Raw genomic sequence first — 26,318 nt, 5'->3', positions numbered from 1 at the left:
AACTGGAACTTCCTAAAGACAACAGGTCACCTCCACCAAGGATCCCCCAGCTTCAGTGCCTTCAGACTTGGTACTTTGGGGGCTCATGATAGCTGAGCTAGGGCCACTTACTTTCCCTTCTTTGTTTAGTGTTTAGGGTGGGTGTGCTTTGTGCAACCAGTTATCATGTATTACTTTACAGGACTCAACTTCTCCCTGTGGAGAAGTAACTAAGAGTGGGCTGAAGCAGCAGTTTTGGATTATGATTCTGATTCATGCTAGAGGCCCTCTCCCCTCAGAGTTCGCTCAGGGTGAAAGTTCTATGCAACTTCCTAATCTTATCCCCCTCTCAGTGGAGGGTCTTACTGTCACAGATGGCCCTTACCAGGCTCCACCTTCATAGCAGCTACTGTGCAACTGTGCATTCCGGGGCTGGGCTGGGCTGAAGGGGAAGGGGGTACAAGGAGAGAAGGAGAAGCAGCTAATGCTTTGCCCAGCCCCTCTCCTAAAGTACTCTTCCCTCTTGGAACTGGAGTTCTCTGCCTTCTTTTTCCCAGCAGCAGAGCCCTAGCAGGCTGCCCTTGGGCAGTTCCTTCCCAGGAAGAGCAGCCTGGTGAGGCAGACATTTGGTTTTCAGAGCTGCTGAGAGAGGCTGGTTGCCCCCTCCTCCTTCCTATTCTGCTTCCTTTGGGAACTTTCAGTGCTAAAAACAAGCTTTCTGAGAACGATATTTTTCTAGGTTAAGGGTGAAAAATGCAGCATTTCCTCCAAGTGGAAAGCACTTGGCCTGCCAGCTCTGGGCACATTTCCGAGATCCTTCCGCCCCCTCAGGGAGGAGGCAGCTCCCTGCCACAGGGAGGAGGGAGGAGGTGGGAGGTGGAGGAAAGGAGGGAGGGAAGTCCGAAGGAAAGCGCCAGTTACTGAGGAAGCTGGCAGTGTATGGAAGCCAGCAGGCCTGTTTGTGTTGGAGCAGAGGCCGGGAGTCTGAACAGGCCTGGGTCAGGAAATGAAGGCAAGTAAGAGAGTGGGACAGCCAGGCAGAGAGGCAGTGGAGAGGCCTGACAAGTTTCTGGGGCAGTATGGGGACAAAGAAGACCCCCACAGACCTTCCTGAGGGAGCTCTCAAGGGTGGTCCTGGAGGAAACACACAGGGTTATCCAAGTCCATTTTATAGGAAGAGCAAGAACAACTACCTTTCCTCATTCCACCCCGTCACCTTTCCTCAGAATCTGTGGGAAGTTCTGGGGAATTTCCTCAGATCCTAATTGTGGGACAGATGCTTTTTAGGAATTTACACCTCATGATATCCTTCTTTCTGGGAAGGCTGGGAACTGCATTGCCCTGGGAGCTCCCTGGCTACTTCCCATCAAGAGCCCAGCCAGCCCTCTACAACCTGTCAATCACCTCAGTGGCTACCTAAAAGCCAGGACACAGATCTTATATCCCTGCTGGTCCGTCCTTATGTGGAAGACAATAGGTGGAAAGACAGAAGGACAAATGGAGATAGGAGGACAGCTGGCAAGGCTGGGGAGGGCCAAGTGCTGCTTCCATTGGACCTGGCTAGGCCATTCACTAAGAACTTCACAGGCCTCAACCCCAGTCCCAAGGGCTCCTGGAAAGAGGGGGGTGCCTCTTCTTTCAACTGTAACTCGCCATGTGGACCAGTTGCCTTAATGGCCCCAATGTGTCACCCTCTCAGTATTCATGGCCCTTGCCAGGTGGCTCAGTGTGTCCTTTCACTCTAGTGAGGAGTCTCTGTCACAAGATCATGGTGGAGGTGGACTCTGTTTCTTCCACTTCTAAATCTACAGCCTTTGACTAATAAGATGTGGCTGAAGTATCACGTGGCAGTTCCAAACTTAGGCTGTGCAAGACTCAGGCCTTTACTCTAGAATCCCTATCTTCCCCCATTGTCATGAGAAATGCATGGTCAGGCCAGTCCTCTGGTCCCAGGAGAGGATGGAGGCATGGAGGCATGCTCTACAAAATCAAGAGCAACTCCATGAATGTATAAATGAGTTCTAGTCTTCTTCATCCCTTTTACTGCAGATACTTCCTCTCTCTTAAAATGACAGTGACCTAACCTCAGTAGACATGTTCCTTTTAATCTTCCTTTGGAAAGCTCCATATGCATCAGCATGTACTTACCAAGTCACCTTACCCTCCCAGCTGAGGCCATCCTAAATTCACAACCCCTTACACATGTGAGCTTGTCCAGCCGAGACCAGAAGAACCACCTCCTCAAGCCCAGCCTAGTCAGCAAGGCTGCCAAGCTCACCATTCAGGGCACATAGGCAATAAATGCTCACTGCTACACACCACTGAGGTTTGTAGTTGTTTGTGGCATTACTGTGGCAAAAGGTAACAGAAGCACTGACAGAGAAAACTAGGACAACCACAAGCTCAGGCTGAGCTCTTCCCAGCTCTCTTCTCCATTAGAACCAAAGTCTAATCCCTTAGCTTCAGGTTAGTTTTCATCCTCACAACCATGCTGCTATTAACTCCTCCCACATCTCTGGGGTTTTGTCCACAGAGAGAGTAGAAGAGCTGTGGTCCAAGCTTGGGATATACTGTCTCTTACCTTGTACCCCTATGTTGAGCCTTCCCATCCTCTTGGGTCCTTCTGCTCTGCTGCCCTTTCGCTTAGAGAATCCTTCCTGCCCTGAATCCATGTCATTCCCTGCCTTCAGCCCCATCTGTTTCCACCCACAGAGGAAATGGTTCCCAATTCTCCTCAGCTTCAACACACACCCCATTGCATTTTTCTCTGGATAACACTTGCATGGAATAAGACAATTCTCTGGCTTCAGCTCAGATGGATACTTTGCTAAAATCACAATTTTTTTCTTTTTGGCTGGAGGGTTATCCATTCAAAGTGTGCTGTGAGAGCAACCCTATTGTATCTTGGGAAACACTGGTCCTAGTAATCTCAAGAAAAGGCACGGAGGTGATGGTGGCCGGGAGGTGGTGGGACATCCTTTCTATCTTGTGCCATCTCTCCACATGGCACTCATAAGGTGGCAGTGCAGGAGAGGATGATTATTGTTACTGTTGTTATTATTACCATAATTCCTCTAGTAGGAAGGATCCTGGTTACCAAAGACTCCCAAAGACAGGAGGCAGAAGGTCGAGATACAAGGCAAACCTCTCTAGATTGTTTATTCATTTTCCAGAATTCTTAATTTGTCCACAACTGCCTTGCACAGGCTGAGAAGTTTTTGTTGAATGAATGCTACACAAACAAGTGTAAAGTCAGGACTAGCACTAATTATAGGCTCTTGCGTGAGTTAGATCATATTCCCTCCTCTTCAGGGGCAGCACTCATTTCACCTTAGCAAGGCCTGTCATAGGATCTGCTGGTGAACCAGCTGTCCCCAGAGTCACACGCATGCACAGCACAGGGGTACAGCTGAGGAAGGAGCTGTGTTTCTCTGATTCTTCAGACTCTTGGGCCATGCAGATGGAAAAACCTCCACCCCCACACAGCCAGGGAAGCACTGAATGCCTTAGCATCCATTTGTGGAGGTAGTGTCTACAAAATGAGGTACAACTCCATGAATGAATAAATGAGTTCTGGCCTTCTTCATCCCCTTTACTGCAGATGTTTCCTCTCTCTTAAAATAAAATGACATCGACCCAACCTCAGTAACACATGTTCCTTTTTAATCTGCTTCTTTTGGAAAGCTTCAAATGCATTCCCTTGAGCCACCAACATATACTGAAGAGAATGGTCAGCTCCCCGAGATCCCACACAAATTATTTCTTCCACTCCACTCACACCACAGAGGGCCCCAACAATTTTCTTCTGGGAGAAAATTTTTAGGACAGTGTGCAAGAATTAGGATTTTCCATCCTAACTTTCAAAAGTATACTGTGTGGACAGTTTGCAGCTATAAAAATATACACATACAAAAGTACAGCTACAAAATCATGGAGTCCATTCTCTCAGCTTTGCATTATAAAAAGTAGGGATTACACATTCAATGTAAACCTTGGGAAGGGAGCCACATTGTAATTATGATTGTATGTTTAATCGCCCCCAACTTTTATTTTCCTGGAACAGTCAGACCACACTGAGTCAGCCAGTGAGGAGTGGAAGGGGTTAATCTGATCCATTCATGGGCCAAGGTGGGAAACTGGAAGATCAAGGTCACTCAGCCATTGTTCTGCTGTCAGTAAGAATGTCATGAGTCAGGGAAGGAGAGAAGTATTTAAATACTGTTCTGTAGCTCTCTCTCTCTCTCTCTCTCTCTCTCTTTCTCCCTGACTTTATATCTCTGTGTGTGCCTCTCTGTCTCTTTGTCTCTGTCCCTCTGTCTCTCTGTCTCCCCCACTCTGAATCACAACAGAGTAACACAGTCCATAGGCTACAGCAGACAGGGTCTGGAATTTGCATTGATGTTGTATCTCTAGCAGACTTTACATAACCAATGGGCAAAGTCCAATGCTTCCTACACAGAGTATCTCATTCCATTTGGCCCACAGTGTCAGCAGGAAAGGGCAACAGGGACTCCTGGCTCTGTGCTCAGCTTCCATCAGGGTGTACGTTCTCCTTGATGAGAGGAAGCACACCTGGTCCCCAGGTCTCTCTATGTGGCATCAGGCAGGATCTTGAGTCACCTGGGATGCTCAGAATAGAGGTGTGTGTCCTTTGGGCAAGGCCAGCTGGTGTTACTTGGCTCCACAAGTGTTGATGTTTTTCCCATCCACAGCGTCTTCCACGAGGGAAATGTGGTAATCGGTGGACAGGGTGAAGTGGGAGATGCAGCCCACGAGGCCTCCTATGTACTGCCTGTTAGTATGCAGAGTGATTTCCTGCATCCCACCTGCCAGGAAGCAAAAGGAGTGAGGCAAAGAAGAGGTGCTGGGGGTGGGGTGCTTCTACACAGTGCCCTTGGGTGTCCCTGGAACAATGTGTCCCTTGGCTGACAGAACAAACTGCCATTTTACAATCATCCTTGAAGGAACAGGACAACTTAAATCAACTTGAAACAGACCAAAGGGCTACAAATACCCACCTCATGTGTCACTTATGGCCTAAAGGATCACCTTGAAACCAAATAGTATCTACTAAGTTTTGAAATGTATAACATCAACAAAATATAGTATGTCATTACAGGTAATGTTGTCTTAAACTAAAAGAAATACACTGATATGGGCTACTTTCAATTGTGTTCTTTTTTTAGAAAACATATAAGGATATCTTTTTATTTTTATGTGTCTATGGTAGTGGATTATAAGCCATTTATAGACATATGCTATTTTGAGAGAGGCCAGAAAGACAGATCCACCTTCCTCAGAGAGAATTCATGGAGCTATATTAAGCAAGTTCCTGTTCTATAAACAAAAAAAGCGTCGTTTTCCTGGTGCATAGGTTCAAAGCACAAAAGCATGTGAATGAGTCCTTTCCTGCCCCCTCGGGGATGAGTCAGAAGTTCAGAAAACTGGAAAAATGGACTATCTGGCCAGCTTCCTGATTTCCAGGTATTTGACCCTGTGAAGTGCACAGCCCCAGAACAACAAACAGAAAACTAACAAGAAAAAGCCCTGGTCAAATTTAGCGATCACTTACCCACATACAGAGCTCCATTGATGTTGAGCTGCCTCATCATGCCAGGGGATTTGCCAGTTCTGGCGCCATAGTCATCCACAGTAATCTTTCCTGATTGGCCATCCCTGTAAAGTAAAGCAAAATAAAACAAAACCCCAAACCTACCAATTCTGGGGCTAGTCTAATCATTTCAATAAAAAGGGATAAACCTACTAAGTGCCAGGTTCTGTGCTAAATGATGAAGCTGCAAAGCCCAAAACCCACCAGCAGCTTCTATATTCTAGAGGGCTCAGGGAACCAACCCAGGTCTTTCTTCTTGGGAGCAACTCTCATAGCACTGAGCTCTGGGGAACTTTCTCCTTTAAATGCCTCTGAGAAGCCCTCTTTAAAGCTGGATGTGAGAGAGAAATGAGCCACCTTGTCAGGGGTATTTCTGGAGTTCAGTTGGACTGTGTGCATTTTGACCTGTATTCTAGAATTTCAGATCCAAGCATGTATGTATTCATTATGGGACAGCATTTCAGTTTTTTAAAAAAGTTAGAGCTGTGACTTCATAAAAAATCACTACACATTGTCCCCAGGGCTTTCTAGGCCACCTGTAGCTCACAGGCTGTGATCTGCCTCTGGACACTGACCTCCTCTAAGTTATCAAAGGCAGGCACAGCAGCCAGGCCCAGCACCCCAGAAAGACAATGTCCAGCACAGCCAACATGTGAGCTGAGGGGGAAACAGATCACGCCCGGTCCCTTCTTTCCCAGGCCCTGCTGTTGACTTCACTCACTGAGAAAGGGTCACAGTAAATTCTCAGGGAGCAGCAAACACAGTCTCTGTTCAGCTTGCTGATGCCTGTGTCCTTCATTTAACATGAGTATTGACCCAATATGGATGTAGATAGTAAAGCTAAAAATTACGAAGAAAAGTAAAAGGGTTAGGGATGTAGCTCAGTGGTAGAGGACTTGCCCAGGGTCCTAGGTCAAACCACCAGCACCATAAAACAGAAAAGAAAGACAGAAAGGAATGAAGGAGAGAAGAGGAGAAGAGAGGAAATGAAAGGAGAGGGAGAAATAAAAGGAAAAATAGAACAAAGAGCAAAAGAGTGACTCCCCCAAAGATAATCAGAGGATAGGACAGTGACTACCACTGTGAGGAAGGAAATATGTCTTTGCGACTGTGTGAACTACAGATTTTAAGGTTCAGATAATGTTTTCCTTAAAAAAAAAAAAAAAAAAAAGCAGCAATCACTTATGCATTGAAATTTGGAGCGGTTTTCGAAGTCCACATATCTTGAAATCTCATCTTACTAACTGTCACGGCCCTTCCACAGTTTAACCATTAACAAGTGTTTTTCTCCAGAAAGGAGCCATTCCATGTGGCTGTGAAGGTCTGGTCACTGGCCTGTCAGGGTCAGTGCAGGGCACAATGGAACTTGGTGGCCAAATACACTGACTGCCCTGGGTCAGGAGTGTAGGAGGCCAGGTGTGGTTGGGGACAGTGGAACTGGAAGTGAATTGGACCCAGGACCTACTCATGCCCAGGCCAACTGTGTCCTGCAGTGGTAGATGCTTACCTAACGGCCTTGACCCTGTGCCACCGGCCATCACTGAAGGAGCCATTCACCATGATGGTAGCCACACCACTGCCCAGGTTGTAGCTAAGGGCATTGGAGAACAAGACAGAAAACAAAATAAAACACAGACACATACGCAGTCACCCATTCACAAATGCTTCCTATTGCAAAGATTCTTTGGGATACAGAGTGCAGTTCTTTAACACAAAGCAAAACAATACAAAAGGGAGTCAGTTTCCAGGTTAGCTCATAAATGATTTTTCTAATTAAATTTTCAGTTGGAACACATATAACACCATCCTAACCATTTTAACAGTTTAGTGGTGTTAAATACATTCACACAGTTATGAACCCGATCTCCATGACTCATTCCATCTTGCAAAATGAAAACACTGCACCCATTAAACAGTAACTTCCCATTCTACCTTCCAGGCACTAATAATTGCCCTTCTATTCTCTATCTGACGGATGTCACTATCCTAAATCCCTCATATAAGTGGAATCATACAACAATGTCTTTTTGTAACTAGTTTACTTTGCCTAGCATAATGTCATCAAGGTCAATTTTTTTAAGTCCCATGTACCAAAGCACTCATATTATAATGTCAGAAATAATAAAAAGGGCTTTATCATTCCTAATATGTTGAAATGGATTGAGTAATGTTCCTCCAAAACTCACGTATACCCAGACCCTAAGATGTGCCCTTATTTGAAAATAGGGTCTGATGTAATTAGTTAAGTGACATCATACTGAATCAGGGCATACATAAAGCCACTATGACTGCTATTCTTTTTTTTTTTTTGTACAAGGCTTGAACTCAGGACCCTGTACTTGTGAGGCAGGTGCCAGAACCACTGAGCTAAATCCCCAGCCCTATGACTAGCATTCTCATAAGAGGAGATCTGGATACAGAGACAGACACACGGGGGAGAATGCCACATGATGCTAAAGGCAGGGGGTGAAATGAGATATCTAGAAAGTAAGTAACACTAAGGATTACTAGTGACCACCAGAACCTTGGAGAGAGGCATAGAACAGATTTTCTCTCAGACCATCCAGAAGGAACCAATCTGGGCAATATGTTGCATTTTGGATTTCTAGTCTCCAGAACTGTAAGAGAGTGAACTTTTATTGTTTGAAGCCGCACAATTTGTGGTAATCTGTTATGTCAGACCTAGGAAATTAAAACATGTGTTTTCACTTACAAAAAAAAAAACAAAAAAAAACCTAGAACATTGCAGAGTAGGCTGAGCCCCAAAGAGATTAAAGAAAGGTATCTAAACTCACAAAACCAATGTACAGAAGGCCAACTTGGTGCACCAATGTTACTCTGATTCAGCTTCCCTAAAGGTATCAGAAGACATGACCATGTTGTTTACCAGAGAGAAATAGCCCTCTTAATTCAGGGGTCATTCAATTATTCCAACTTAATCCAATTAAGAAATATTTAGTGAGTACTCCAGCCTGGGCACTGGACCAACTGCCTGGACCTTCCCTTGATGACATAGCAAAGGCCTATGCAATCACACTTTGGAAGGGAAAATGTCCACCCAGGATAACTGTCCCCTCATCTTGTAAGGGGAAGTGCGTCTCCTTTACCTCAGTACCCAAGAAATAGGTCGGGTGAAAGAAAACTCGGATTTATTACACAGCTCTCATGCACGTTCACTCTGAGAACAGAGTGAAAACAGAAAGTGGTCAGCTTTCCCCAGAGAAAGACTCACAGGCTACTCCTTTAACAACAGAGGCTCAGGGAAGTAACACAGCCCATTGACTTTTAACCAAGAATAGAACTCGTGATGATTCCACAACAAACCATGGGACAAAGCTGCCACTCTGACCCTGAAAAATCCAGTGTTCTAATGAATTTTCCCATATTAAGTGTCACCTTGTATATGCAGCCTGGAGGCAGAATTTTCAGATTTCATTATGCGCAGGCCAATTGCTTGTTGAAGAAATCAATGACTACTAAGCTAGGAGCTAGGAGCTGGTTGACAGAAATTTAGCTGAATTCCTTTGTGGCTTTTCTGAGACAGCATGGGGTGCCACAGCACGGACACCTGGGTCCTGCTGACCGGCCTGCAACCCCAGTCTTGTCAATTGACTGGCTCTGTGATCTTGGGCAAGTTTCTTCCCATCTCTGAGGCTAAATGTCCTTGTGTGTCAAATGCAGATAAGAACACTTTCCCAGAAAGATCACAGGGACTATGGTAACATGTTGGAAGCATGGCATGTAGTAAAGGCAAAACAAATAATGCCACCTGCAGCACTTACTGCAGCTGTGCAGGGCTTGACAGTGCACCTGGAAGAACTGGATGGAAGGAGAAAGTTGCCACCAAGAGTTAAATTCATCTGGTCTCTTCTGGGAGAGTAGCCATGTGTGAGAACGGACCCACGGGCTGTAAATATGTAACCAAAATGGCCAGGAACAGCCGTTCTCAGAACCAAGGTAACTGGGCATAACTGCAGGGAGGTGGACTGGAACATGCATCTGTGCAGGCACCAGAAACCCCTTCCGTTGAATGAGATCCCACCTGGACTGGGGGTAGGCCCCCTCTTTCTCCAGCACGACAGCTCTCTTGTTCTTCTGGCAGGAGGACAGGATGTGCTCAAGGGACTCAACACACAATCTGGCAGTGAGCGATCCAGCCTTTGCCATGGGTGCGGCAACTCAGTTGGCTTCTCTGGAGGCTGACTTTCCAACCCCCAGCTTTTGTGATTTCAGACCTTTCAAGTAACTACCTGCTTCCCCAGACACATACTCACCTGGAGGAGCTCTCTCTTCTATAAATTAGTAAATGGCCCAAAACTATGGTTATTTTCCCTGGAAAAGGGAAGGCAGAGATGTCTGGTGGTAGAAATGTCCCATATCTTGTTGATATATCTACAGGATACAATGTTTACCTGTTTTAAAATTTGTCAAGCTGTACACTGTACATAAGTGTACCACACTTGCATTATGCCTCAATATCAAAATGCAAAACCAAATAAATGAGTGTTTGTCTGATTTTTCTCCTAATCCCTTGTGACTCTGGCTGCTATGAAGGGGTTATCCCGAGCCACTCAACTAAAGGCTGCAAGGCTGAGAACCAAGGTGGAGCTCCAGGAAACGCCATCAGACGAGGCCACTCTCGCACCTTCACGTGGTGACACTTTTAATCGTGGCCTCTTTAAACCGTGACTCAGGGCACTTTACTAGTGTCAGATCTCTTCCCTTTGTCTATTGCCTGAAAAATGTTGTAAGGTCAAAATTAATGGGAAAGAGTGTCAGTCAAGTGATGTTCAGAAACCTGCCCAGAAGATTTTATGCTCCACATATAATTGCAAGACAAAATGAAATAAAACAGAAAACCACACTCATTTTAGCTGAGCACTTTGACTTCCTTTTTCTTGTTCACCTACCCCATCAGACTTGAGAGGACAGGCTCGGGAATCTACCTCCGAGACGAGTGCCCCGTGCCCCAGTGCCTTGCTGCAAGGCTGTATTCTACTTCCTCCCTGTCCTCAGCCCAGCCAGCACTCCCAAGGGCTGTAACTGGTGGAGGGTGGGGTGCAGTGACTGCACAGGGGAAGGCAATTTAGTGGGGACAGCAAAGGTGTGGCTCCAGACCAGGCCTGAGCACAGACCTCTATCTCAGCCAGGGCTCAGCAGTGTGTCTTACACAGAGCACATCCAGAACTCCAGGATTAGAAGAAAGCACAGGGACAATTTTCAGCATTTCAGAAAGAAACAGTAAGCTGAGAACTCTGTCCAGGATGGTGTGGAACCGTAGGAAGGGCATAGGGCAGAGGGGAGGGGGCGTTTCTTCTCCTGGACCAGTAGGAGCCTCAACTTGAGCTTCTCGTTTCCTAGTCTGGCTGAAGAACAGGTTTTGGCTGGCAATTTAGGGGGGAAGTTGGGCCATCCCACTCACTGCTTAGCTACTGTTTCAGTTCCCTTTTCTGGGCACAGTAAAGTACTTGAGGCCTTGGTGAGGTTAACCACAGGAAAACCACAAGAAAATGGCTTTGAGGCAGCCAGCTTGAAACCTCGCATGAAGACCTCCAAATCTTCTAACCTCTTGGCCAACAAAGGGCAGGGGACACAGGTTGGGGAGAGGGTGGAGTTGATGAATAGCTGCCCCTCACTTGCCAGTCTCACTACATAGCTCCCCAAAGTCCCCCACAATCCCAGGACTAACTCAATCACTTAGCATACTCTGCTATTTGGAGGCAGGCACAATGTTGGACAAGTGACATTTCCTCTCAAAGTGCCTTTTCTTCAAATTGAAAAGATTTGGGTTATCCTCTTCTGGCTGTCAGTAATCCCAGAGCACGACAACAAAAGCCTCAGAATTAAGTCTTCATCATTTCTGCAGCTCACTTCTCTCTCCTTTGTCTAATCCAATTCCAAGTAATTTCATGTCATTTAGTGAGCATGGGCTCATTACCACTGGGGAGGACTAAAGGAGTAAAAGCCCAAGAAATGCCTGTCAGTGGGACAAAGCTCCGGGGTCCTCCTGCCTTTGTAGGCATCAGAATCACCTGGGGAAATGGTCACAGCACAGCTTTGAGAACCACCCTTCTAAATTGGTGATTTCGAATCTCCAGTGAGAATGTGTACTACGGTCTCTAAAAAAACCTTTTCATAGGACACCAAATAGTCACTGCTCCTTGGAAACCTGGCTCTCATCTACTCTAGTACGGAGAAGGGTGGGGAAAAATTGTCCAGGTAATTGTTCCTTAACTATTGCATAGCTGCCCATTTGACAAATTTGGGAGCAATCTAAATTCACTTCAAAGAGAGAAGAACTTTTTTGATTGCCTTACTATCACCAAAGAAGATTTGCAAGGAGCCCCATGTTGAGTTGATCTACTGAGATATGAATCTGTGCTTTCATCTTTTTGCAGCAGGAGACTGGATGGTGGCATTCTTCCCAAGATTACATAGCTAAATGGGAAGCAGAATGGGATTTAAAGCCAGGCCTCTTGGGCTTTGGATCTTCAGATTTTCCTGAGCTGGTGAGTGCTGAGCTGAGTACTCACTTTCTTGCTCAGCTTTCATGCTTGGCAGCACCAAAACTCTCTTTTATCTTCTTCCTGATTTGTAAACAGGGAGCATACAGCAGTAATCCACCAGAACAGGGGACACAGAATTGTTCTGTAAAGGGCCACACAGGAAGCAGTTTAGGCTCTGCCATAGAGTTCCTTTTGGAATATTCAAGTGCCATCATTGCATGAACATGCTCATAGACAATATATAAATAAATAAGTATGGCAGTGTTGCAATAAAACTTTATTTACAAAAATGAGTAGTGGGACAGATTTATCCTGCAGGCGAGGGTTTGCTACCCAGATGGATGCTGGAAACAAAGACAGGAACCTGAAATAAGTTTGGAGCTTCAGGCTACAGCCAGTTTCAGCAGACTGTTTTGGCTCACTTCTGAATCACGAACTGCGCTATCTGAGAAAATTGCAAGATGCTGCTAAGGGCAGCTGGAGAGCAGGTTACCTGAACACCAGGGCTCCATCCCGAAGGCCCAGGGAAATGAAGTCACTGTTGGATCTCAAGGGGCTATCTCCCCTCCACATCAACAGACCATCCTTGGCAGTTGTCTTAAACCTCATGAATGCATTTGATCTTGATCCTGACACTCTGGAGCAAACACACAAACAAGTCCATGAAATCAACCACAAACATCTCATTCCCAGTAATCCCAGTTTGACCTGGCAGCCCCAAGCAACCAGGTGTGAGTATTGTCTGGCATTTCTGACATGTACTTCCAGGAGATTAGAAATAGTATCACCCCACGAGTCACACCACCAGTGGAAAGGTCTGGATGCCCACTCAGCAGCAGTGTCTCTCTGCCACGCAAATGAACCCCTACAATAGCATTTGCCAGGTGACTCATTAGCAAGGCTGTGGCGAATGTCGTGGTTCCAGGTTGCACCACAGTACACACCTCAGTCTTCCCTTTTCTGTCCTAGTATCAAGGGCTCTCGGGAAACTGCTCCCCACTTGCCCACAGAAAAGCGGGCTTCCTAATTGCCAAGAGGGTTAAATGGGCAGCGGCTCTGGGCTGATTGAGGCTGTGGAAGGCCAGTTCTGATAGTGATTGGCCTTGGGGGAAGTCTAGGGAGTGGTGTCTGACAGAGGAAGTGGCTTAATGGGATAATGGTTCAGAGGGTGCTGTGACAGAGCCACAGTGGAGAGGAAACAGAAGCTTGAGGACAGAGGAGTGTTGAGGCTGGTTCTGTATTCAGGGCTGGGGATAGTTTCAAGCACTTAGCAGTGCATGGCAACAGCCCTTAACAGTGCTTGGAAACAGACTAGTTCAGAGAGTCATTCGGACTAAAGTGATTAGTATTTCATGTGATGGAGGGCAATAAGCAAGTCTTGGGTCCTAGAACTAAAGTTGAGATGGAAGCAAACATACTTTACTGTTGCTACTGATATGACTCTACTAGAAAAGTTTCTTTTCTGTTCTCCCATTAGTTATAAAATACCGCCTTCTTTCCCATATATCTGGAATTCTATAGAGTGCTTTCACTAGTGAACAGTGGGTGGGGACTCCTATTTAGGCTTCCTAGAGCCTGCTCTAGACAAGAAGAGACCAAGTTTGCCTTTCCCATGTTGGCTGGCCCCCTCCCTGGGAAGACTGGTGATGGCCAGTAGCCTACTGCTGGCCCACTGCCTAAAAATCCACCATTTCCAAACTTTCACTCCAAGTTCCTGCTCTCCTTCACTTGCCTTGGGTATATTCATTCATTGGTATAATCAAGATAGTTTCATTTACCTCATGAGTGGTTGATTTAGGAGTAGACATATGACAATAAGAAAGAGGAAATTTAGCAGGACGATTCTTGGAAAGATTCCTTCTCTTTTTCCTATGAGAAAAAATCTTTCTTACATTTACTGAATAATTCCCTATTTTATGACCATATTATGAGTAGTATATGAGCAGCTAGGGAATATGCTGAGGATAACAAAACAGACATATGGATGAGATTTGGGTCTTTGATGATATAGTTGATTCTCTGAATTAATCAATACAGGATCCAGTCTAAGTCGGAACTCCTTGTTATATGAAATGCTTAATGCTCACATGTTTGAGACACTTTAAGCTGAGTTTTCTGTTACTTGGTACAGAACACATCTCTGAAGCATATACTCCTAAACTTGGCTTCTGTTTGTGGCTTCACCCACATGCACACAGATTCACACATGTACATATGCACACACGTGCCTGCCCATACCCACTGTCGGAGCTGCTCTGGTTTGGAGCCTCCAGTCTCTCATTCGCACCAAACCACCCAGTGGTCTCTCACCAAGTACCACGGTCTGAAGACTTAGGCCTCTTTCACACTGTTACTGCCTTCTGGGGACTGAACGACCTTCTATATTGGGAGGAAAGGGTTTGAAAAAGGAAGCTGGTCTCTGATGGCTGGGAATGCATTTTACTTAAGCTTCTGGTGCAAAGACAACACAGATAAATACAGGTTGGAATGACAGAGATGAAGCAATGTCCTTTAACTTAAAGATCTGCCTTCCTTTGTTGGCATATAGTCAACCTGAAGAGAAAGGAAAGTTCCAGAATGACTGTGTTGAGGGATGTCACAGTGTAAACAACAAAGGATGGGAGGGGGGAGAAGAGGAAAACTGAAGGTGCCTGAGACAAGCTTGACTGGGTAGAAGAGTTTGCTGAGGGCCAGCCTTGTCCCCCTTGGCACCTACGAAGGCTGTTCCCAACATGAGCTATGACTCTAGCCCACCCCTGGAGCTTATGCACCAGGGGTTTAAAGCTATGGCAGTTTCCTCATGGCATGCTCTTGTAGCCACGTGAAAAGAGCTGGGAAGCCCGGACTGCACTGGCCAGAGCCTAAAGACGACATGGGAGCTTTGTGGATCAAGACGAAAGGCAGTGCCCGAGCAGGCAGGAAGTTGGCTTGGAGCTGTGTGGCTGGCTGGGTGCAGCCCTGTGGCTGGGGCAGAGCTCCAGAGCAGCCACAGAACAGCACAGAGCTCACTGCTCTGCTTTGGGGGTCACACTCATAACCCTGCCTTTGTGCACATCGACCTCTCTCTGCTTCTCAGGGCCTGAGGATTGGAAACCCCAGAGGTGGTCACGTTACTCTCTGCAGCCCTTTTGACCAGAAAGGGTTTGGATGGCTTTTAATGGGGCTGTTTGGAAAGCTGATGTTTTCGGGTTAAGTTTGATTTCGTTTTATTTTGTTCTGGTTTCCATGTTTATTTTATGTGTTCTCCCCACCCCCACCCAGCCATGGCCCTCTTTGAGAATTATCTTTTGAGATAGAAGATAAAGAAAAACCCAGAAAGATAGTGATTACCTCTTGAGGATATCTGGATTGTCATATGTCAGATAACTGCGGCCCATAAACTGTGGGATCTCAATGGCTTCTGTGACGGCTGAGACAGAACAGAAAACACAGTTACAGTTTGTGGCTCTCTGGACCTCTGCACTCACACATGACATGACAGGAACATACCAGGAAGGCCAGCCCCTAGAAACGTGCCACTTAACAACATGTCAGCCCTTCCTCTTGGCTGTACGTGGCATTGGCCAGGTTCAGGGAGAACCAGCTGGATGACCTAGCGTCAGCACCTCCACATTTGTCCCTCCCTGGGGACTGGCAGTCACTGTCACTGGCCTAAGCGCTACAGAGAAGGTTGTGCAATGTGCTGAAACTTGAACTGTTCCCAGTGATTCTTGGAAACCAAAGAGTAGGGCTTGGGCTACATGGGGAGCAGCTGGGGATAACCCCAGATTTTCGCCAAGGAGGCAAGAAAAATAATTTTCAAACAAGGCCTACTAGAGTTTCTTTATTTAATGCTAATGCATATGAACCCCTTCAGCTATGACCTTGAGAGACTGGGGAAGGGCAGTGGATAAGACTTTGATGCTTGTAAGTCACCTTCCAGTGTGATACTGCACAGGCCTTTGCCCGGGTCTCCTGAAGTAGTAGAAAGGGTAAGGCAATGGGAGGGGTGGTTGCTCCCCTTTTATAGAAGAGGAGCATAAGGCACAAAAAGCATCAAAAATTTGCCCAGGATTATTTGCTAAGAGAGCAATAGACCACAATCTGGACTGGTTCTGCTTAATTCTGGCTCCTGGCCACCTCTTACTCGCGTGCTTTAGAAGTAAATTTCCTTCCTCCAAATTTCTCATTGCTTGGTTTTCCTGAGGAATTGTCTTTTACACTCAGTGGAAGAACAGACTGAGCAGCTGTGTCTAGTGTCACAAACTGGGATGTGGTGAGGGAATTTCTACTAGAGAGATAACAGAAATGCTTCTTTCCTCTTTGGAAAAATACAGACATAAGAGTTCAAAGAAATTAAGGTAGAAGAAATCTCATATTCAAAAATGCACAAAATGAATAAGTCATCTTATAAAATAATTAGAGGTTCAAGAAAACATGTAGCTGGGCCGGGGATTTAGCTCAGTGGTTCTGCTGCCTGCCTTGAAAGCGCAAGGACCAGAGTTCGATCCCTGGTACCAAAAAAGAAAACATGCAGCTGGTACAAAGAAAACACAGTACTAGGGACTCTACCCCAGGAAAGAAAACATACAATTATTTGATGTTATGAACAATGGGAAAATTTTTAAACTTAACTTTTAAACACAAAGACAGAGAGATAGAGAGGGAGAGAAAGAGAGAGAGAGACAGACAGACAATAAACCCAAAGACATCAGGCCCTCAAGTATAAATTTTCATTCTGTCAGGTTACCATGGCATGTTCCCAAAACCTTTTCATGAGAAGAAAAGAAGGGAAAAAGAAAGGGGGGAAGAAAGGAAGGAAAGAGGAAATAAAAAAAGGAAGAGAAATAAAACTTTAAAAGATAATTTCTGAGGTAATTATCCAAGAAATTGCTTTGCTGTTCTCTGAAGGAGTGCGGCTCTGGACAAGGGCCTGCCGGCCTGGATGGGCCGTGAGGGACAGATACAAACCCTCTGTGGCCGCATCACCAGCCCCTCCCTCCTGGTAAATGGGGGGGGCAGTGAGAAGGAAAAGGAGCCGGGCGTGAAGTGGCCAGAGGGTGAGGAAACTAGCTGAGAAGAAAAGCAAATGGGAAGAGGGAAAATGAAGAGAACACCGCAGCTAGGAGAGGCGGAAACGCCAGGGAAAAGGAGGACGAGGACGGGGCAGGAAAGGAAAGCAGAGGCCGGCAGTCACCTGCAAGGAAAGGAGCAGAATGTGGAAATGGGAAAGGACAGGAAGGGAAGCCCAGAAAGGAGGAAACCCAGAGGGCTAGAAATAGAAAGAAGGGAAGGAGGTGGGCAGGAAGGGAATCCAGGCTGTAGAACTGGAGGAGATGGAGTTGGGTGTGGTGCTGCATAATCTCAGCACTCTGGGAGCCTGAGGCAGGAGGATAAGTTAAAGAGTTGAACCTGGGCATCTCAGACTTGTAAGACCTTTTCTCAAAAATAAATAGGGCCAGGATTTAGCTCAATGGTACAGCGGCTGCCTTGCAAGCGCAAGGTCCTGAGTTCAATCCCCAGAACCAAAATAAATAAAAAATAAATAAATAAATAAATAAATAAATAAATAAATATCTGGGGCTAGAGCTCACAGCGAAGTCCCCACCCAATACAAAAAAAAAAAAAAAAGCAAACAGAACTGGAGGAGATAGGAGGGAGCAGCTGGCCAAGGCAGGCCCCTGCCCTCAGGAAAGCATTTCTGGGAAGGGGAACCAGGGGAGAGCATCTGGCTGACTGGCAGGGAGCCCTTCCCAGGGCTAAACATAACCATGGTACCCCCAGCGGGCTTGGCTCACCCCAGGGTGAGAGGTGCAGCCGGGGCCTGCCCATGCTGTCGTTGGTCGGGTCCCTGGGCCTGTGACCAACAGCTCTATTTCCTCAGGACTTCATGAAATGATCAGGACATGCTTGTCACATATCAGCTCTGCACACGGAGCCTCAAGAGAGGTCCATCTGGGGGAGCTACTTCGAGCTGCCAGGGAAGCCCCCAGCCCAGTGCTCAGGCATCCCCGAGGTGCAGCCGGGAGACAGGTGTGTCCCCAGGGCCCACACTCTCACTCTTGGAAGATTCCCACTACCCCCTGGGCGCATCTGAGCCCTCACTTCTCACCCAGTTCCTCTGCACGTGGTTGGCCTGCACTGTGCCCCAGCCTGGCCAGAGCCTGCCCTGGCAGGTCCTGGCAGGGGTCCAGTGCTCAGAGCCTCTCCCAGGACGAACTGTACTTACTATTGAGGCAGTAGTTCCCACACTCTGCCAGGCGCCAGCATGAAAAAGAACAGGAGAGTCAGCTGCTCACAGTCACTGTAAATCTCAGCTGAGCTGGTCACAGAGCCCTTGAAACCAGCCTGCTTCCCTCACAAAGCCCTGCTGAGGGTCCAAAAGGGAACGGAATGGGAACTTCAGCACAGGCGCCTGGAACTCTGCCCTGGCACGACTGGCAGACTGGCACCAACTCATGCACTTCCCCTCTTCCATGGCTGGGGGGGCAATGACCAAGATGTTTATACTAAGTTGTGTGGCACTTCTGTGGGACTGTCACCTTCAACTGACAAACCACATCTCTCCTACACTACAGAAAGAAGTACTTACCTTGTCAATGGTTATATTTTTCTTAGCTCTAGGCTATACAAGATAAAGGGATGATAAAAAGCCCCTTCCATAGTGGAAAACTGCCCCTTCATTCTCATCTGTTCCCCTTTGCATGATTCTAGATACCTGGCTATTTTGTGATTAACAAAGGGCAAAGACATCCTCCAGAAATAACCCCACTGAACAAGGTGGAAGTGGTGGGGAGGTCCTCAGTATAGTCAGTGTGCATGGATAAATATCAGTTCTACTCAAAGGCAATGCAGCTAGAGTGGCCATCCAGCCCTTGCTGGCCCTTTTCTGGTTTGTCCAAATACTATTATAAACATGGTTATATTTTAATCTAACCTTCATACCTCATTTTTTCTGCATTCTTTCCTCTGGGGCAATGGCTTTTATGGATGTGTTTGTCAAAATGTGTTTTTGTCATTCCCTCACATTTATACTCTAACAATGTGCCACTTGATGGTACAAAAAAAATACTCTAATGAATTGTAGCTTTCAAAAGTTCCACAGCGCAGACAAAGCAAATTTCCTACTTGAGGTACTTCAAATTTTCAATAAAGAGGTGAAAGGACAGTTTCATACACTCTGCAGGTGTCAGTTTAGGTCCAACTAAGTCAGAGGCCTCTCAGCAGCATCCTGATGCATGGGCATCCTGCATAATTAAACACTTTCCTGATGGGCAGTGGACCATCTTCGAGGATTGGCCCAGAATTCTTCGTTATTCAAGTTGAGCATCTCAAATCCAAAAACCTAAAGTCTTCAATGCTTCAAAATCTGAAACTTTTTGAATGCTGACATTCTGCCAGAAGTGGAAAATTTGATCTCACCTGAGATCATGTGATGGCCTGGAGTCAAAAAGCAGGTGACTAAAAATACCATATAAAATTGCCTTCCGTCTCCACATAAAAGTTGTATATGACACATAAATATATTTCATGTTTAGACTTGAGCTCCAACCCTGATATAGCTTTATGTACATGCATGTATGCCAAAAACTGGAAAATCTGAAATTAGAAACACTTTGATCTCAAGCATTTTGGATAAGAGATATTCAATCTGTATTAAGTTGATTTTGTATGTAAAAAATAAGTAAGTAAACACTTTTCTTGTACTATTAGCCCTATAACTAAGGACTAGCCTCTAGACGAAACATCCTAAAATTGTTGAATGATACACCAACCTAAAGAAATTAAATTCTTGTAATATGCAAAATTTATGTTATATTAATCTGCATTCTTTTTAAACATGGGTATATATTTACTGAGGCTATTTTCTTATACACTGGGGCAAAAAAAATTTACGCAAATCAGCCCCTGCAACAGGATGTGAATCTGCTACAAACAGCACAGAATACCCTAAATGTTGTGAGGGAGACAGATCAGCACTGATCAGGCAGGGGTGCATGACCGTTACCACGTGGGGCCCTGAACCCAGGTTTCCCCTGTAGGCGCTCTGGGTCCTGCTCAGAACAGCTCCCCTGTACAGAGAAACACCCCCCTCTAGTGGCCAGTGGGGTTCCGCACTGTCTGAGTCCAAGTGTTCTCAGTAATGAAGGGAAGAGCAGGTAGGAACAGGGCTCAGAAGTTCTACACAAATGACCTGTCAGCTAGTAGCTGGTAGAACTCATGACAAACTTTTGTGTCCTGGACCCCTCCTGGACACTCAGAACACAGCAAAGTCTCTGAGAAGTCCTGCAGAAGAGAGAGCTGTTTTATTATTCATCCAGAGCTACCTAAACTTATTTGACCACAGAACTCCGCTCCCAAGTACATGTGACTGCATGTGTTTGTGTGCGTGTCTCTGTGTGTGAGTGTGTGTGCAGTTTGTGGGTGGGGGTGAGTGCGTGTGTGGACACACAAACCAGCCATTAGTATTCCTCAGAACTTAGTTTTTACATGTACTTTGTGAATCTCTGCTTTAAGGTATTAGTAAATTCCTTACATACAAGATCTCTGAGGGGCTGGAACCCAAGAAGGATAAATTTTGACAAGAGTAGAGAAAGGAGGAAGCAGGTCTCGGGGTGGGAGAGATGTTCTGAAGGGGAGGCTTGTTGATAACCCTCTGTTAGATGAGAAGGGGCCTCGCTCTTGGGGTGGCATATGGGGTGCTGAGGTTTGTGGTAGAAGAAGAGACTTGAAAGTGAGAGCCCCCAAATGGAAGGTGAAGAGACCACCGAAGTTGAGCTTTATGGTCCTGTTAGAGCATTAGAAAATCTTCTGGTTCCTTCTTTTCCTGAATGTTCAAGGTTGGGATGAAGAGGCTTCATCTTATTCGGCTACAGGGAAACTGTGCCCTGGGCAGCAGCTTGGAAGGTGGAGGGAACTGCTGCCACCTCTGTCTGGGTTCAGCTCCCCTGAGCCTGCCTCCTACCTCACAGGGACAAAGGGGAGATCTCTACGCCACCAGGGTGGTCTGCCAGCCCCACACATATTTCTTTAATGATCCCCCATCACTAGAATGGGACAGGAAATGATGGGATGTGAGCCCTTCTAGCATTTGCGGCAGGCTTCCATTTTCTCAGAACCAGTATCTTGACTTCAAAGCCCAAGGTGACACTGATGCAAGACACACGGCAGCTAATAGTTTGTCTGGGTTTTAACCTTAGTTCTAGCACACCTTACAGGAAAAAAGGCCTAACTGCCCTCTGGGTCTCTGTCCGCTCCCTCAGATCGTGCCAGAAACTAGGCTCTCACTGGCGTCTGCCCCATACCTCTGGTAAGATCAGCTTCTCACTGGACCTGTAGCTAAGTCACAAAGCCATAATGTGAGCACTTAATATCTATTATACCCAATGTTCCATAGAAAGAAATGGAGACTAAGAGGATCACAAATTATCCTTTCCTTCTTCCTTCAATTCCCAAAGCTCAGTGATCATTTATGCTTGGTCTTTATAGACTTACAGTTAGAGTTACAAAGACTCTTGAAGTGCCCATAGTAATATCAGAGACTCGGGAAGTGCAAACACTGATGTGTGAAATCCAAACCCAATTTTCTGAACGAATGAGTCCTTTTTCAATAAAAGCTTTGCAAGTACAACCTCTGCTAATGGTCAACAATATTCTTGTTAGAATTATAATTGGGATAATTTACAAATAGATCAGTTACTCTTCTTTCTTAAAAAATATATGTCGTGATTTGCCATGCAGATTTCAGAACTCATTTAAATGCAAGACATACTACTAAATCTTCTAATTGGCAAACTGGCATCTTTCATGTTTTCCAAGACTGCTGTAATAAAAGTGACCTTACTGATTCATATTATCTATCTGTAATATATAGTTTTCCTCTAGGCCTTAATTTTGACAAAAATCAGGAACCTGGAAAAGAGTGGGGGCGGGGGGACACTCCTTCATGGGCTCATTGCTTTATTTTTTTCCAGGCTCCTGAGCAGGTGAGGCCATACTGACATTGCAAAGAAAGTCCACATGGCCCAACTGGGGGCACATATGTGGGCATGCCTATTCTAGGTGCCAGGACCATAGCTTCTGCTTCGCTTCCCCTGAGCAGATAGAGAAAGAGAGTTGAGCAGAGTCTTGTGGTCTATGACCTGACCAGTTTTCAGACAAGGGCAAGATGTAAACTAAGTAGCTTACAGCACCAGCTTAAGGCTTGTATTTTTCTCAACAACAGTAATGGCTAGGATTGGTTGAGTGCTTACCAGCCACTCTTCTAAATCCTTTACATGCATTGCCTCAGTTAGTCTATACCACAACCCTAATGTTAGAAACTATTGCTACAATCATTCTCATTTTACAATTAAGAAAACTGATGCATAGGGAGATTTGATGGCATGGAAAATAGCACTCCACAGAACATTATGCACACTTCAGTTTGGGGCAACTAATGCATAATATTTATTTTTCTGTATTTGGACAATATTTCTCTTTACAGCACTCACAGGCAGGGGTCAAAATAGTTAAAATGTTTATCACTTGTCAGGCTTAGGCATCCCCCTGCCAGGACTGGCTTTGGGAATGGCTCACATGCACAAGTCCTGGGAACCCCTGGTATATCACAGGTTAACCTTTTCATGGCAAGACTATAAGGGTATTCTCGGGGAAGGAGCCAGGGCACGGGATGAAGAAGCTATTTACCTATGGTTACAGAAGCATTCGCCATGTAATTCTTATTAAGAAGGTATGGCAGTTTATATACAACTGACAACCTAGTGAGTTACTGAAGTCACTGGTCAAAATACAGCATGGCTGTACCAGTGCTACCAATTCTCTCTTGAGTTCTGGTTCCCCACTACTCTGTGGTCTCCACTCCCTCCAAAGTATTGCCTGAGATCCCTGTGTGTACCTTTCTGGCAGTGCAGGCCCTCGAAGCCCAAGGGGCAGTCACACTCATAACCTTCCTTCCTGGGCTGGCAGCTGCCCCCGTGGGCACAGGGAACCCCCACACAGGGGTGGGCAGCATTCTCCACGTTCACACCAGATGTGAAATCATGCTTCATATGGACGGGGCGGTCATTCAGCACGATCTTGGGAGAGAGAAATGAAAGGAAATTCAGGAATCCGAAAATATCTTTGACATTTTCTAGTTTCCTTCACTACACCAATCCAAGCAACACATAGTAAGGGCGGTTAAAAACAAGAAAAAAGTACAGTTGCTGCTTTGATTGTCTTGTGAGGGGTGCAGGAGCTGAAGGGTCACGTTTGGTACTTGGAAAGATCGGCAGAGGAGAGCACTTCTTTGATTCTAAAGGAATACGGGACAGTCAGGAATACATGCCAAGAACTGCAATGTTCGGCGCCTCAGCCTGCTGCACAGCAGAAGTGTCTGGGGGCTCTTAAGAAACACAGGTGCAGCTGAGCTACCTCTACTGGAGGGAGCCAGTCCTCAGTAACTTTCAATGCAGCCGTGGCTAAGAGATGCTGCTATGAAGCAGAGTAGGGACCAGGACAAAACCAAGTGGTATGGACGCAGCAATCAAGGGGAGGCAATCCTTTTTGTACCTGTGGAAACCAGAGAGGCTTTCTGGTATACTCCCGTGGGCTTCTGGCTAACATTCTCACATGGTTTCCCAAAACTCCATCAACTGGGCCTCCCCAGTTATCCCACTCCTCCTATCCTCCTTCCCTGATATTCCTGAGTGCCCTCACCCTCCATATTCTCCTCTCCTACTGCTAAAAGCCAACAAGTGAAGCTCTGGTCACATCCTAGCAGCAATGTGCACGTTTACTAGGGCTGGAGGGTTCGCTCCCTCTTCCCTGTAATGCAGCTATACCAATCTGATGGACTGCAGGGCGGGATTACGGGGCTCCCTACCCCCAAATAAATGAACCCAGCGTTTTTAGTCCTAGACTTAGGATGTGTGACTTTAAGCTGTTGCTCACTTTCTAGAACTCAGCAACATGGAGAACACTCTCCCAGGGAACCCCTCTGCCCAGGAGATATAAGAGGTTAGCAATGGCACTTCCTGCCATGAATCCACATTTCCAAAGGCTTGCCTCCCTCTTGGAGAGCAATTAAGAGTTGGAAGAATGTTTCTCCCAGGCCTAAATCTGAGAAGCTGCTATGGAGGAGCTTAAATCCTTCTACAATTTCACCTTTTCAGACTGCAAGTGAAGGATTATGAAACCGAGTAGTGTGTGCTCAAGCAAGCTAAGACTGGCACCAGTCACTGCTGGATATGGCGCAGGCATGGGGATGGGGGCAGCCTCTCCAGGAGGGAGAGGATTGTGCGTACTGTGTGGAGCCAGGGCAAAGCCTGAAGGCCAGGCAGAGGGATGAAGCTTCTAGCCTCGCAGCCTGCTTCCTCGGTGCAAATGTCAAACACATGATTAAGCATGGCCAAATCCATGCATGGGGGACAATGGTCTCAACTAAGGTGTCTCTAACGTTGCAGTTCAGCAACAAAGGGAAACCCATCAGAGCCAGCAAGTGTCAGCTGGGCTCCCTTTCTGTGCCCAGGACTGAGAAAGGAGACGAGAAGGACAGAGCCCCTGGCCCCTTCCTCTTAGCCTCCCTCATACTTCATCCAGCAAAGGCCCACATGGGACTCTTGGTTGCTAAAGGAAAATAGTATGATACAAAACCCAGAAACCAAGCATGGTCATCTCCAGATCCGTTCCCCCTATGTTAGCTGGTCCTCTGTCTCTGAGATAAGAGTCACTCAGTGTGTGTGTGCCGACGGAGCATGTCCTCCTGATGGGAGGGATCATGGACAGCCCCAGTGGAAGAAATAAGAGACGAATATGAGTGCAGTCAGTGTCTTTCAATAGCTGAGTGTTTTTTAATGAATCTTCTAGGGAAGGATTCTTAAATCTCTGCTCTCAAGAGCTTGGTTACATGACTGATGAGCAACAGCTGCTCATCTGTGGGGGCAGGGTTGAGCGTTGGCTTTTATCTGGTGCAAACTGCAAACTGATGCCAATGAGGAGCATAAGCCAGAATTGCTATTTGTTTTCATCACCTTCCTTCCCTACTGTAGAAGTATCTGCAGGGACTGGGGCCAGGTGCCTACCTTGGTGGTTCCAGACTATTTTGGTAGATTTGCTATAAAAATTCATTTTCATGGAAAATGGCATTCATGGAATGTCTGCTGTCCATAGACCCAGGAAGAGGTGGTCTAAGGAAGTGGGGCTGGAAAATTATTCTAAGAGTATTACAAAACAGAATCTTAAAACTTTCCACTTTCTCAAAGCTTCTTTCTTGGGTGAAGGTTACACTGATCACAGCCCTCCCTTCTGTTGTCAGGGTCAGGGTGGCACAATAAGCACATTTCGAAAGTGGAGCCTGTACCTTCTGGATGCTCCCACTAAATGGCTTGAGGATCCCTGAGTTCTTCTTCACGTCATCATAGCTGGGGACTCCGCCAATAAAAATGTGTGTGTTGCACTTAATCTGGGTGAAGCCTCCCTGCCAAGAGATTAAAACAGCAAATCACAATACAATTTAGAACATATGGTTAAGATTAGAGAATATGTCTTTAGCTCTCTGTAGAGACATAGAGAAGGCTTCAAGACCCATTACAATGATCTTCTTCTTTTTTTTTTTTTTTTTCCAGTGCTGGGGATGGAACCCAGGATTTCACACATGCTAGGCAAGTGCTCTGCCACCAAGCTGACGCTCTAGCCCTTTTAAAAATTTTATTTTGAGACAAGGTCTTGCTAAATTGCCCTGGATGGTCTTGAACTTCAATCCTCCTGCCTTATCCTCCTGAGTAGCTGGGATTCTAGGTGTGTGCCTCCATGCCTGACTTTTGAATGCTGGTAGATTGTTAACCTCTCTGAAACTCAGCTTCATCATTTGTAGAGTTAGAATCCCTCTCCTGGGCATCTGGATGAATAGGGGAGACTGCATTGCTGAGGCTGGTGTGTGCAGGGCTCTTTCAGAAGCACCCTCTCTGCAAAAAGACTGTCTCCAGCCAGAGCTCAGGTAGGGCCATATGACTTACTTTAGTCTATAAAACATGAGGAGAAGAAAGCCAGATGCCTCTGGGAGAAGCTTTCACAGCCAAAGCATGGTTCACCATGCCCTTTCCCCCTCCTGCCTCTTCCTGCCTGGGTTTCCAGTGAAAGCTGCAGCTACCCATTAGTAGACCTTCAGGTTGAATGAGAACTAAACCCTTCTTATCACTGGTGACATTTTAGGGTTGCTTGTGATTGAATACAGCACAATCTACCTACCTTGGCTGCTGAGA

General features: G+C 46.1%; 1 protein-coding gene across 6 annotated transcripts in view; it reads right to left on the bottom strand.

Moving 5' to 3' along the window:
* Positions 1–3,106: 3,106 nt before the first annotated feature.
* Positions 3,107–26,318, bottom strand: part of Egflam (EGF like, fibronectin type III and laminin G domains) — a 167,922-nt gene continuing 144,710 nt past the window's right edge. For 4 of the 6 annotated variants that reach the window (XM_004848597.4, XM_021261482.2, XM_087189309.1 and 1 more), the window contains 7 exons: positions 25,418–25,534; positions 22,973–23,153; positions 15,427–15,505; positions 12,590–12,733; positions 7,098–7,181; positions 5,552–5,655; positions 3,107–4,805 (listed from right to left, as the gene is read on the bottom strand). In XM_004848597.4, the coding sequence (XP_004848654.3) occupies positions 4,651–4,805; positions 5,552–5,655; positions 7,098–7,181; positions 12,590–12,733; positions 15,427–15,505; positions 22,973–23,153; positions 25,418–25,534 (864 nt within the window). In that variant the 3' untranslated portion in view covers positions 3,107–4,650. Of the gene's footprint in view, positions 4,806–5,551; positions 5,656–7,097; positions 7,182–7,884; positions 12,441–12,589; positions 12,734–15,426; positions 15,506–18,304; positions 18,567–22,972; positions 23,154–25,417; positions 25,535–26,318 lie in introns of those variants that run through there. The other 2 variants (XM_004848599.4, XM_021261483.2) reach the window with 2 other exon arrangements.

Source organism: Heterocephalus glaber, unplaced genomic scaffold, assembly GCF_053883595.1.
Source record: "Heterocephalus glaber isolate CG9 unplaced genomic scaffold, H.glaber_assembly_v1.0 deba00001538, whole genome shotgun sequence".
Lineage (NCBI taxonomy): Eukaryota > Metazoa > Chordata > Mammalia > Rodentia > Bathyergidae > Heterocephalus > Heterocephalus glaber.
The sequence above is the reverse complement of the archived record's forward strand: the minus strand, read 5'-3'. Positions and strand labels throughout refer to the sequence as shown.